The sequence below is a fragment of the Xenopus laevis genome, chromosome 8L, assembly GCF_017654675.1.
Source record: "Xenopus laevis strain J_2021 chromosome 8L, Xenopus_laevis_v10.1, whole genome shotgun sequence".
Lineage (NCBI taxonomy): Eukaryota > Metazoa > Chordata > Amphibia > Anura > Pipidae > Xenopus > Xenopus laevis.
In genome coordinates, this window is record NC_054385.1 from 27,937,351 (window position 1) to 27,950,113 (window position 12,763).

The 12,763-nt window shown below is 41.9% G+C and overlaps 2 protein-coding genes across 8 annotated transcripts in view; both read left to right on the forward strand.

Moving 5' to 3' along the window:
- The first annotated feature begins 884 nt into the window (after positions 1 to 884).
- On the forward strand, positions 885 to 5,444 carry LOC108698254 (zinc finger protein 239). 7 transcript variants are annotated; one of them, XM_041572586.1, is made up of 4 exons: positions 886 to 1,383; positions 2,231 to 2,387; positions 2,742 to 3,056; positions 4,090 to 5,444. In XM_041572586.1, the coding sequence occupies exon 4, from the start codon at positions 4,248 to 4,250 to the stop codon at positions 5,340 to 5,342; it is 1,095 nt and encodes a 364-aa protein (XP_041428520.1). In that variant the 5' UTR covers positions 886 to 1,383; positions 2,231 to 2,387; positions 2,742 to 3,056; positions 4,090 to 4,247; the 3' UTR covers positions 5,343 to 5,444. The 7 variants fall into 7 exon arrangements, with proteins under 7 accessions (XP_041428522.1, XP_041428520.1, XP_041428519.1 ...); XM_041572585.1 differs by having other exon boundaries at positions 886 to 1,376; XM_041572588.1 differs by having other exon boundaries at positions 885 to 2,387; positions 4,233 to 5,444.
- Positions 5,445 to 10,279: 4,835 nt separating this feature from the next.
- clcn5.L (chloride channel, voltage-sensitive 5 L homeolog) overlaps positions 10,280 to 12,763 on the forward strand; it is a 43,486-nt gene continuing 41,002 nt past the window's right edge. Inside the window, exon 1 of the mRNA XM_041571927.1 lies at positions 10,280 to 10,321. The gene's annotated coding sequence lies outside the window, so the exon portion shown is untranslated. The remainder of the gene's footprint in view (positions 10,322 to 12,763) is intronic.

Genomic DNA, 12,763 nt, shown 5'->3' on the forward strand with positions numbered 1-12,763 from the left:
GGAAAATCGAGAGCTGCAGAGTGGAGCGAATCCGAACTAGGGGTAGGCAGAAGAATCTTGAACAGGCACGTACCCAGCGACTCCACAGCATTGCACCCTAGGCAGGTGCCTCTTCTGCCTACCCCTAGTTCCGGCCCTGATCTATTCTATGCATGGCTGGAACTATGGGCAGGCAGAGGAGCGACCTGCCTAGTGCGCATTATTGGCGCTGGGCCGGTGCCCTTTTAAGAATCTTCTGCATACCACTAGTCCAGGATTTCTTGCTCCCACTGCTACTCTCCCTACTTGTCGCTACACTCCCCCCCCCCACGTGATGTCTATGAGCATGCGTGTGCTGGTCTCTGATTCTACTGCATCTTAGAGCAGCCCCTCTGGGAACATAAAAAAAATTGCAACAAAAATACTAGTACATTCATTAATCATTTCCCCCTTACTGTTGCAACCTTCTCGTTAATGGACTAACACTCGCTTATCCTCTACAATCCACCCAGAATACAGCTGCAGGACTCCTCACCCAAAAAAACCACCTCTGCTGCACCTATCTGAAAATCCCTGCACTGGCAACACCACTTAATGATCTTAAATGTTCTTCTGCCTTAGTAACCTCCTCACATGCTCACCTACCAGCCCAGAGCAGCTTCAAACCCATGGGATTCATGAAACCACTACATCAGACACTCCCCTACCCTATAGAGTTTTAAATATTCCCTAAAACTCACCTCTTACCTAATAACAGAAATTGGATATCCCATAGTATATCAACTGACACACCATAACACTGTCAATTTTCCCAACAGACACACTCCCTCACACAGCCACAGCATTTTATACCTTGTCTATCAACTATCTCTGCCCTATAGTTTGTGGGTAGGGTTCTCATTAGCTAAGGTATTTGTCTGTAAATTGTGTACCCTTTGTACAGCAATGTACTGCTGGCATTTTATAAATAAATAGAATAATAATTTACTAGATTCTACAGATCTGGGACTGCTTTGCTCCCACCCCTCATTTTTAACACTCTACTTCTTAATTCATTGTTCTGTTCCATCCTAGTACCTCCCCCAGCCCTCCCCAGCCCCTCAACTGTGTTAGCCGGCTTCGCAAACAAAAGATCCTTCTTCTGCTTTGCCAGCAGTAGCTATACTCCACCTATATAAATCCACTTTCTGTTTCACGTGATTGTTAGTGATCATCGGATGCAGCCTATACAGTTCCATGCTGGGTATCCTGGGAATTGTAGTTTAAACCTGATCTGCTAGGATACGAAGAGGGAGAGAGAACTACACTTTCCGACATACTCTGGGGCTTCTCTCTCCAAATGGCTGGTGAAATCCTCCAGTCAGAGCCCAGCTCACACAAAGGGCCATCTGCGGCAGGTAGGAGGTGAGCCAGGGATGTGGCTGTATTCTGTGTGGGTATTGTTTATTAATATGGGGACAGAAGGGCTGTAAAACTAATGTGTTAGAGGATATTATTAGCACAAACAGAATCAGCCTGGGTGCCTATATATGTGAGTGCTTACATTAAATTCTGCTATTAAATTAAACCTAAATATTTGTATCCCCATAAGATACATGTGAGTTTATATATACTGAATACTGCAATTGTATGCCTTTTGTTAATTCATGAGCTGTTGTAATCATAAATACATATGTGGTATTTCTGTGTACCACTATACACTATTATCTATTAAATAATAAGGATTCTGTTAGACTGTTAGCTAGGTTGCACCAATTGCATTTAAAGAGATAAATAATCAAGCCAAGAGCAATCAGTGCATGCAGGGCTGTTCACTGGTTTAGCCTTTGTCTTTTTAGTGCAGTAATAGGGTGGTGGTATCAAGATGGAGCACTGTATATAAAGAGAAAAAAGAAGTCATGTTTTTGCAAGAAAAAATTGTGTGCAAATATAATTTCTGACACAGGGGGACCCTGTAACTACACTTAATGGTGGTGGTAACTCCAGGGTTCCTAAGACAGCCTGTGTCAATAAACGAAGTAAACTTGCGCCTACAGAATGAGGTTGCATTGTTACCTCGAGAAGTTAGACTGGAATTGTTGGAACACACATTACATTGTGATTTAAAGCATGGCAATTGCACACAACATTGTACTTTACACACTGTGCCTTGGTGAGTTAAGGACCCCATATGCCTGACTCTTCTCAGCAAGCACCACAGAGTGATCATCATCTTGCTTCTTGCTCTTTTCATTTGGGTGCTTATATGCAGTAGAGTGAAAAACCAAACTTGAACAAAAAACACAGGCTTTTTTACTCTGCTGTGCGTGTGTCGGCCAGGAGCCACTGATGAATGAAGAAGAGTAAAAAGAAGATCACTTCATGGTGCTCACTGAGAAGTACCCCGGAGCACCAGCCCACGGCATAAGGTAAGTTATAATAATCAAGTGAGTTGTGCCTAACATTTGGCAACTCCCCTTCTCCAGTAACTGAATCCTTCCTTCTCACACACAATCTTCAAGATTTTTTAACTTTTATCCTGGCTTTGTTCAAAGCACAAATATGGCATACCCTTATACCTGCTTTCTGTACGTCACTAATACCAAGGGCTTCCACCTTATGCCTTGATAAATCCAAATACCTACATTCTGCCCAATAACATGCAAAGATTGTAACCTGGAATAGAGATAACATCAAATTTAATGGATATCTATAGAGATTCAAATTGGGTCTTGTGTATAATCTAGATCTGCCTGATAACTTTTTTCCTATCTTCTTCACAGATTTCAAGGCCCCATGTAGCTGCTTCAGTGGCAGCTAGGGTTGCCACTTTTTTTTGAAAAAAATATCAAGCATAATTTTTACCAGTCCGGCCAGTAAAATACTGGCCAGGTGGCAACCTTAGTGGTCATCCCCAATGCAGAACAAATGGGGACCATATTCCTTTTCCAAGAGGCACAGTTTCTGAAGACGCCTTTTAAATATTGCAGTTATGCTAATGCTGACCCATCCTTATGCCTCAAGAGAGAGAATAAGCCTGATTACCCAAAGTTCAGGAATTTTACAACACAGAAAGGACAACCTTGGACTTTGTAAAGGTCAGTATCTTTTTAACCCTTGCTGTTTCTTTTATTGTATACTGTAATTTTCAGTATATCTCCTTTGTAACCGACAGTCTGTTGGCTGTTGGACAACACCTCAAGTGCTCTTGTATATCCACCAACTACTTAACTAACCTAAAACCCATGAAAATAATAATTTGAATAGAAACATTTCATAATAACCCACACAATATTGATGAATTGGCACCCCTGCTACTGGGGACAAGAATAAATAGGGAACGTGATATAGGTGCAACCACAAATGGACCTACCATGTGAAATGCAAGCTCTTCTTAAAGGTATTTAAAAAGCAAACTTAAAGTAACGCCTTAATAGTTTGACTTTTTATTTGCCCTTATACCTATTTGCCAAAAGTGCAAATCACCTATTTTCATACCCCTTCTTTTCCAAGGTTATTATTTATCTTGTCCCCACCTCATTTTTGTTGTTTAAAACATCGGAGCACAGTGTGTTCTGCCAGTTTGCACCAAAGAATATTTACGGCAGTATCTACACAAGGATCTCAATTTTTATTTGATCCCATCTGTGTTTTCTGGCATTCCAATGCCTGTGTGATTAAGTAGTGTACTCTTTGTGCCATTGTAAGTCTAATGCAGAGATTTATGCATTTTTATTCCACTTTGGTGATGACTGACCTCCTAAATCCTAAATACTAATTCCTAAAATTGCTCATCATGCCTGAGCCAAGCATTAACCCCATATATCCTATTTGCCTCCCATATGGTATCCACATTTCTAATCTAATCTATAATGCTCCTGAAATTAGTAAAAACCAGTTACCAAAACTGTGGGTATAACCTGCCCCTCTGTTTTTCTACATTCTCTGCTCCTTACCGTTTTCCAATTTGTCTGTATTAAACCACTGTAAAGGTAGAAGAGTGAAAATGCCTATTTTTTCCCAAAATCCTGGCCTAAAACTTCCTTCAGAACAAATATATGTACAGCTTTTTGCTGAACTTAAACAGATAAATATCTGAATATCTTCTATTTTTTATTTGTTATTTTTCAGAATCTGACTTCTACACATCCAACTGAACCTGTTTTCTTGCTTATTATTAATTTAATTGATGACTAGTCAAATACTTTGGCACCACATTTTCTCTGTTTATTAGGTTATCGGATGAATTTGTCTCTCTCTTACGTCAAAACTAGCATTTTGTCTGGATTATGGAAGATAAACCTTTACAATGTCATCCAGACGAAGCCAGTTTACTGAGAGGAAATCCATGTCCAGTTAATTTGCCAGATACACTGAGCCAAAATGAGATGGAAAATGGACCCTCGTTGCAAGAAACCAAAGAAAGTTTCCAAGCACCAGTCAAGACTAGCAGAAGTGATCTAGAAAATGATACATTTCTGATAAAGGACCTATCTTCCAGATATCAGTACAGTGATCCATTTGGTGGCACTTCTAGGAAAGAGCAGAAGATGAAGTACAGAGGTTGGACAGGACACAGACAGTATGTATGCATGGACTGTGGGAAATGCTTCACTCACAGCTCTACTCTTTCAACCCATCAACGTACCCATACAGGGGAGAAACCCTATGGCTGTTCTGACTGTGGCAAGTGTTTCACTCGCAGCTCCACGCTCGCCACTCACCAAAGGATCCACACTGGAGAGAGACCGTACGTATGTATGGAGTGTGGAAAGACTTTCATTCAGAGCTCGCACCTTGTGTTGCATCAGAGGATACACACAGGCCACAAACCATATTGCTGTGCGGATTGTGGGAAACGTTTCAGCGACAGGTCACATTATGTCATACATCAAAGGACTCACACTGGGGAAAAACCTTATATGTGCACTCAGTGTGGAAAAAGCTTTACCAGCAATTCCAATCTTGTAGCCCACCATAAACTCCACACCGAAAATACCATTTACATCTGTAATCAGTGTGGGAAGAGTCTAAGTAACAGACTAACATTTGCTAGCCATCAAAAGACTCACCTGGCAGAAAAACCATTTGTATGTGTGGAGTGCGGCAAAGGCTTTACACGTAAGCTGCAGCTGGTGTTGCACAAGAGAATCCACACGGGTGAGAGACCCTTTGCATGCAAAGACTGTGGGAAAAGGTACACTCGCAAGTCGTATCTTATCATACATCAGAAGATCCACACTGCGGAGATGCTGTATGCCTGCAGTGAGGGTGGCGAGAGCTTTCATGAACACTCTAGTCTCAACTCACACCGGAAATGCCAAAAGGACGAGGGACCCATATTTGACAGCAGAGAAGACAAAAGCTTGGTATCACAGCAGTGATTGTGGTAGTTCTCAAATAAATGACCCCTAGTGAATGTATACTACAGCTTTTAAAGTGGTGGTTCACCTTTAAATTAACTTAGTATGCTACAGAATGGCTTATTCTAAGCAATTTTTCAACTGACTTTAATTTTTTCTGTTTTCATTTTTTTAATTATTTGCCTTCTTCTTCTTCTGACTCTTTCCAGCTTTCTATTCGGGCCCTCTCCTATTCATATTCCAGTCTCTTCCAGGCTCAAAATCCGCAAATAAATAATGAAAACCAACTGCAAACTGTCTCAGAATATCACTCTCTACATCATACTAAAAGCTAATTTAAAGGTGAACAGCCCCATTAAAGGAACACTGCTAATCGAAAAAAATCTGTCTATAATCACATTACTGGAAGTAGAAAGGCCCTGGTGTGTCAGGAAATTAGCACCCCAAAAAGTGGCTATAAATGATTTCAAATATAACATACATCACATTTTATCTCATGTATCTTCAAGCAAAAAATACTTTCATTTTGATGATCCCTTTTAAAGAGCTGTGCCCAAGTGTTTAAATATAAGATTATATACTTTATAGGGAAAATATTAATCAGGTATGTCGGTGTAAAAAAAAAAAACTTTTGTATTTATTTCTGGAGGTTCAGACAGTGTTTATGCACCTTTTCTTCATAAGCCCAACTCAGTGTGCTCTGGTCAAAAAGGCAGGCTATTTTCATGTAAAAGGGTATTTGTTGGAATGATTCAAGTTACTTTACTGACAACTTGTAGTACAATAAAATTATGTAAAATCACGTAAAAGCAAGTTTTGAGTTTGTTACAAGGATCCTACAGAATTGGCGTTACTTCAAAAAACGTTTCTGATAACCTCAGTTTGTTTTCCTTTATGTAATGAAAAAACTCATTTTGCCTTCCTCTTCCCAAACCATACTGCAGGTTCCCAAACCATGGGTCTTGCCTCATTTGGTGGGTGGCAAAGTATTGTAATGTGGTGCTGAGCTTGAAGTTGTCTTGAATAATTCCAAAATAAAGTACCTGTTCCCCGAAATTGTGTCTATATGTGAGCTACTGGGCCTGACTGAATAAATGACAAAAAAAGGTCTGAAAAAAACCCTTGTGTGCAAGTTATGATGGCCAGAACTTACAATTAGGATCAAATCATGAGAATGTGCATCCAAAACTTGCACAATGCATAATGTTTGTAAATGGCTCTTCCAATTTTTTTGGAATAGCTATGAATAATTTAAACTGTTATGTTGTTGTTTAAAACATAAAGGGGTTTATTTATCATGCTGTGTAAAAAAGTGGAGTGAAACATTATCGGTAGGGATGTGCAGGTTTACCCTTGGGTCGTGCGGGTTGGGGCTAACCTTACTGTGCTGTTTGTGGGCAGGTTCGGGTTGGGCCCTTCTGCCTGCTTACAACTTCCGGTTTCATAGGCACAAGCGTTTGTGATGTCATCGGTGGGGCAGGTCGTGTGGTTCTATAAAAGGAGGAGGGAACCCAGGTGCAGGCTGGATCGAGTAGGACGGACGCGGGTTGGGTCGGGTGCAGGTTCAAATTTTCTTGACCCATACATCTAGGGTTGCCACCTTTTCTGGAAAAAAATACCGGCCTTCCTATATATTTATCTGTTTTCCCTATTAATAACATTGACATCAACCATAATTTTTACCGTCCAGGCCGGTAAAATACCGGCCAGGTGGCAACCCTACATACATCACTAATTACCATGTATATCTTGTATTTATTACAAGGTGAAGTCTGCTGTTTTTTACACAGCATAATAAATATGCCCCAAAATGCAGACGACAAAACATCCAGTATGCCATAGCTCATAGCATCTGACCTTGAAGTGTCCTTTGTTTTTGTGTAACCTGTGAAGCTTTCTGTGTATCCAGATTGCTTTACTTTGTTATTTTAAACAGTCATTGTTCATTGTATCTTTGAACACCTCATGGATACTCTTCTTTGTTTTTTTTCTGCCTACAGAATTATATATCTTTTAGCTTGCTTAATAAACAACAACCAGAAAATGTATTCAAATGAACTGTAGCCAGAATCCTGTGACTTGTGGGTGTAATACTAGAACATTTTCCTGTGGGCCTTGACCCTTAGCACATTCTTATTCCCATCATAGGCATCTTGAGGGCCATGAATGTCAGTTTATCATTGCCAGCCTATTGTCTTATCCTCTGCAGACCTGCAAATAACTACAGAACAGAGACTGAAGTATGTGTAAACAGACTGTCTTTTCAAAGGAAATTGTGCCAGTTTCTGTTTGTTTCAGTGCCTTTTTCAAGTCTGTTTCAAACAGCAGATGTTGCACACACTGGACTGGTGCAAGTTAAAATAATAGAAACACCCAAAAGAAAAGAAGACTTGTTCTTCAAAGCAAAAAAAATCACAGCTGCAAAGTATATCTATACATGATTCAGTCTTATGTCCTATGATTCAGTGTCTCATGGATGAGTGCAATCTGGCCACCCACAAAAGGACTGGGGGAAGAAACCACAGAACAAAAAGGTTTGGGAAACCATTATTTAATTTATTATAAAAAAAAAAAATTCCCACTATACTATGCCTGCAATCCTGTAGACACAGTCCCCTGCCACGGCCCAATGGTGCTGCTGCTTTTTCGGTGTACATTTAAACACATAAAGCTCTGCCAAGAGACCGGGGCAGTTTCGAATATTAGTATAGTTGGCCATTTTCATGGCGACATCATGGGCATACATTGGACTGGGATTCAAAATAGGCCCTGGCATTTCAAGTAAACAGAGGCCCAAACAGCCCCCCACCAGACTACTATATTGTGCCTTTCTATGACATCTTCGAATGATATACAATACATATTATACGACTACACAAGGCAATGGCATTTTATATTATCCTGCAAAGGGGAGTACAAGAAAACATACAACCTGTCAATTGTTATTTTGTGTTTGCATAAGACATATAGTTACCAAACTTGCTATACAATTTTTTAATGTAACTAGGTGTGGCACTCAGCAAATCATGAAATGAAGGCTGGGATTTGGGAAAGCCTTCTGCATTAGGTACACAGTGGACATGTGATTCTATGGAAGGTTTTGATACTGCAAACTGATTGTGCTGGGTCCAGCAAATGAATTGAAGCACCTACAACAGGCAGAGCAGCAATACGATGATACATACTTACTTATATAATGCAGGAGTGCCCATACTTTACTAATGTGAGGTCTACTTTTAGTTATGTTGTTCCATTATGATCGATATCCATAAAAGCATTGTTAGCATTCTCTTCCATGGAAAATATTGATATACGAGAGAATTTATATTGCTATATTTGGCAAACAACTATTTCTTATGTAACCTAGGAGGGTGAAAAAAGCTGTTTGTTGACAGTGTTTTGAGATCTACTGATCACCAGCTAAAGGTCTACCAGTAAATAATGTGCAGGGGACGGTGCGCTGCTGGATATTTTGCCTAAAACCCCTTAAAGAAAAAAGGAAATATCCCAAAAGTGTATTAACCTTAAAATAAGGGTAATTTCCACTTCAAGGAACTACTCACACATGTTCCTTGTCGGGTCCCTGCCGAGGGGGCGGCAGACGCCCCTGCTGTCCCCCCACTAGACCACCAGGGTAAGTTTTCGTAACAATGCGGTTCGGTTTTGCAGTCCTCCTTTAGCAGTATGTCGGTCTGGCAGTTGGATATTCCCCGGTCTTAGTTGTTTGATTCAGAGGGCGAAGGCACGAGTCCAGACAGCGGTTGTAGTGGCTGCAGGCAGTAGCGTTCCTAGAGGGGGGTGGGCCCTGGTGCGTGACGCGCAGCCGGGCCCCGCCCCCCTCCGCGCGGCCGAATTTTAGTGGCGCGCTGTACTGCCAGGGGGATTTCAGTGGCGTGCGGCACTGCCGGGGGGCCCTGAGGGGGTGCGGGCCCTGGCCGCTCGCACCCCCTGCTCCCCCGGTAGTTCCGCCACTAGGTGATTTAAGCACTCTTACAAAGGTTCGGTTATATGTGTCAAAACAATTTATTATTTAAGAACGGACTTATAGCCCAACGCTTTTCGTATCTAAAAATACTTCCTCAGGGGCAGTTCACCTATTATAAGGTTAATACACTATCGGGATATTTCCTTTTTCTTTTAGGTGTTTTAGGCAAAATATCCAGCAGCGCACCGTCCCCTGCATACTATTTATCCATATACCAGTGGGCCTTTGGATCCACTGATTCTGCAGCGAAAACCCCCCGTTATTCAAAAGCGCAGCCCTTCATCCTTTTAACCTAACAGGTCTACCGGTAGATCCCGATCTTCCTTTTGGGCACCCCTGATATAATGTATCTATTCACAGATAGCTGCAGTTTGATAAAGTATCCAGTAGGTGTCTTCAGTGCATAAACATTGTGCCACATTTACAGGTAAGTGCAAAAGTGAATGTGGCTCTTTATTTTATATTTATGAAAGCCAGTGGCGTAACTATAGAGGAAGCAGTTGCAGAGGGGCCCGGACCACAGGGTCTGCTTCCTCAACAGTAGGGGTACCCAAAAGGTAGATTGGATCTACCAGTAAACCTTTAGCTGGTGTTCAGTAAATCTCAAGACACAGTCACCAAACAGCTTGTCTAAAGCACCCTCCCGTTTCATGCTTTACATTCAGATATTTATTATGTTACAAATACAGAATGCCAACAATGTTTTTATGGATGTACATCATAATGGGATAACATCACTAAATCTAGACCTCACATTAGTAAAGTATGAGCACTCTTGCTCTACGGTTACTTTAAAGACCCCACTCCCTAGCCATTATCTTACCTTTGGCCAGGGAAGGTTGGATGAAGGCAGCTCCAGAGCTGAGAGGGGGGGCGGGGAATGTGCGGGCATGAGGTGGAAGTGGGCAGTGCAGAAGGGTGGGCGGGTTGGGAAGTGCAGTGCACTTAGCCAAAGATTTTTTTCGCAGGGGGCCGCTGATGCAAGCATTCTGAAGCTAGATTTGCTCAACTAGAGGTAAGGGGCACTATTAATATAATAAAATTGCAGTCTGAAAATTACAGGGTTGTATTAAGGAAGACAGGCCTGCTGTACTGTACATAATAATATAGTAACCGTAAGCTATGTTGAAAAAAGACACACATCCATTAAGTTCAACCAGGGCAGGCCAAACCGACCAGGCACCCTAGGCAACCTGGCCAGCCATCTCACTTCCAAATGTGTGCGCGTGCACAGTGACGTCGCGCTTGGAGGGGGCACCAAGATAGAGGCTCAAGTGGCAAACCTGGGTACCAAGCAGCGCTGAAACCAGGACTAGGGGTAAGCAGAGGGCCCTTCAACAGGCACCTTCCCAGCACCCCCTCATTGTTGCACCCTAGGCAGGTGCCTTTTCTGCCTACCTCTAATTCTGGCCCTGAATTCAAGTTTTTAAGTCTGTATATAACCTGCCTAACTGCTAGTTGATCCAGAGGTAGGCAAAACACCCCATCTGAAGCCTCTCCAATTTTCCTCAGAGGGGGAAAAAATTTCTTCTGACTCCCAAAATGGCAATTGTCCCTGAATCAACTTGTAGTATGAACTATCAACCCCTTCTTAAAGCTGTATAATGTATCAGCTAGTACAATTGATTCAGGGAGAAAATTCGACATTTTCACAGCTCTCACTGTAAAAATCCCTTCTGAATTTCTAGGTAGAATTTTCTTCTAATTGGAATGGGTGTCCTCTTGTCAGCTAGAAGGACCTACTGGTAAATAAAGAGCGGTTATTGTACAATACCCATATATAGTGATACATAGTTATCATATCCTACCTTCAGTGCCTCTTCCCCACTGTGAACAAACCAAAATTGAAGTATAGAACTGATTTAGCATATTTGCCTTTTCTTTATCTGTTACAACCATACTGGTACCATTATTTAGGAGCCACACTTTCAACCCACATCCTTTTACTATTAATATACTTAAAAAACTTTTTGGAGTTAGTCTTAGCCTCTGCTGCAATGCTCTGCTCATTTCCAGTCTTTGATATCCTAGCCAAATCCTACCGGAAGGTGAGACAGAAGGTCAGCCTGTGCTGAGAAGCCAGTGAGGCTAAAGTAATGTAAAAGCGAGGGACCATGGATAAGGATAAGGTAATGGATAAGGCTTGGTCAACAGGTCTGGGTCAAGGGCAGGCAGCACAGATTCAGAGTAGGGTTACAGACAGAAGGTCAAGAAAGGCGGCAGAGATTTGTGGTCAATAACAAGCAGGAACGGCAACAGGAATGACAGAAGAATATAAAGGCTAGGCTTCAGGAATACACCTTAATAACCAGGCACAGATTTACTCATCGTCACTATTATCCAGGGGTTCAATTCAGTGTCGGACTGGCCCACCGGGATATAAGGAAAACTCTTGTTTCTAAACATCTGGCCTATTTCATTCCCTATTTCTTTATGGGGAAACATGCTTAATAATGGGAGAATATTGTAAGTATATATAAAAGACTAGGAGAATAAAGAGGTTGAGTGAGTAGAGGATGGATAATAGTTTGGAAAGGTTCACTGTCTAAGGTTTTCTGGTGGGCTTGTGGTTTTAGGTTTTCTGGTGGGCCCAAGGTCTAAGGCTTTCTGGTGAGCCCCTGGCATTCCAGTCCGACACTGGTTCAATTACTTGCACATTTGCTATATGTTCTAGGTCATTAGAGATCACTATATCCAGTATAGCATTTTTTCTGGTTGGTTCCTCAATAACCTGTGCCATAAATTTGTCGTGCAACACCTGTTCCCACTAACTGTACTGGCAGTACTGTTGCTCCAGAAAATATCTGGGTAATTAAAACCCCCCATTATTATTACTCCTCCTCCTCCTCTCCACGTACATTATGGAGTCTATAGCATACTCCTATAATTAATTTTACTGGACTATTTGCAATCAGTGAAGAGCTCCACCCACAAGGCTTCAGTTCCCTCTTTTTCTAACATGACATCCTCCTTTATATTAGCATCAATTATATCAGTGATCACGGAGGATATAGTTTCTCCCCCACCTAATATCTTCATTTTAGTTAAATATCCTGCAGTGAGCAGGCCCGGATTTGTGGCAAGGCCCAGGCCTAGGGTGACAAAATTTTAGGGGTGGCATGCCGCCCAGCCGCATCCCTGGGCGCACTGGGGACGCAAAGCTCCCCTGTGCTTCTGTGCTTTAGAGCGTGCGGCCGGTGCTAGGACCCTGTGGCAACGGGGGGCGGAGGCGATCAGAAGTGGCTTAAAGCTGTTGACCTAGGCATGGGCCCTCAAGTGCTTATATGATAAATACTGTTCTGCACTCACAATTATGTTAGAATTATGGTCAGTCCATGCCTGGCAAACGAGGCCCTGGAAACCTTGACAGACATATTGTCCAAATCAGGCAGCTCTATCCAGTCTGGCAGATGTTAAAAGTTGCTGCCACTTTTGGATTTATTTAATGTTTAAATTA

Bases quoted from the DNA above. Each gene is read 5' to 3' on its own strand.
- LOC108698254 (XM_041572588.1), top strand. From the start codon at position 4,248: ATGGAAGATAAACCTTTACAATGTCATCCAGACGAAGCCAGTTTACTG.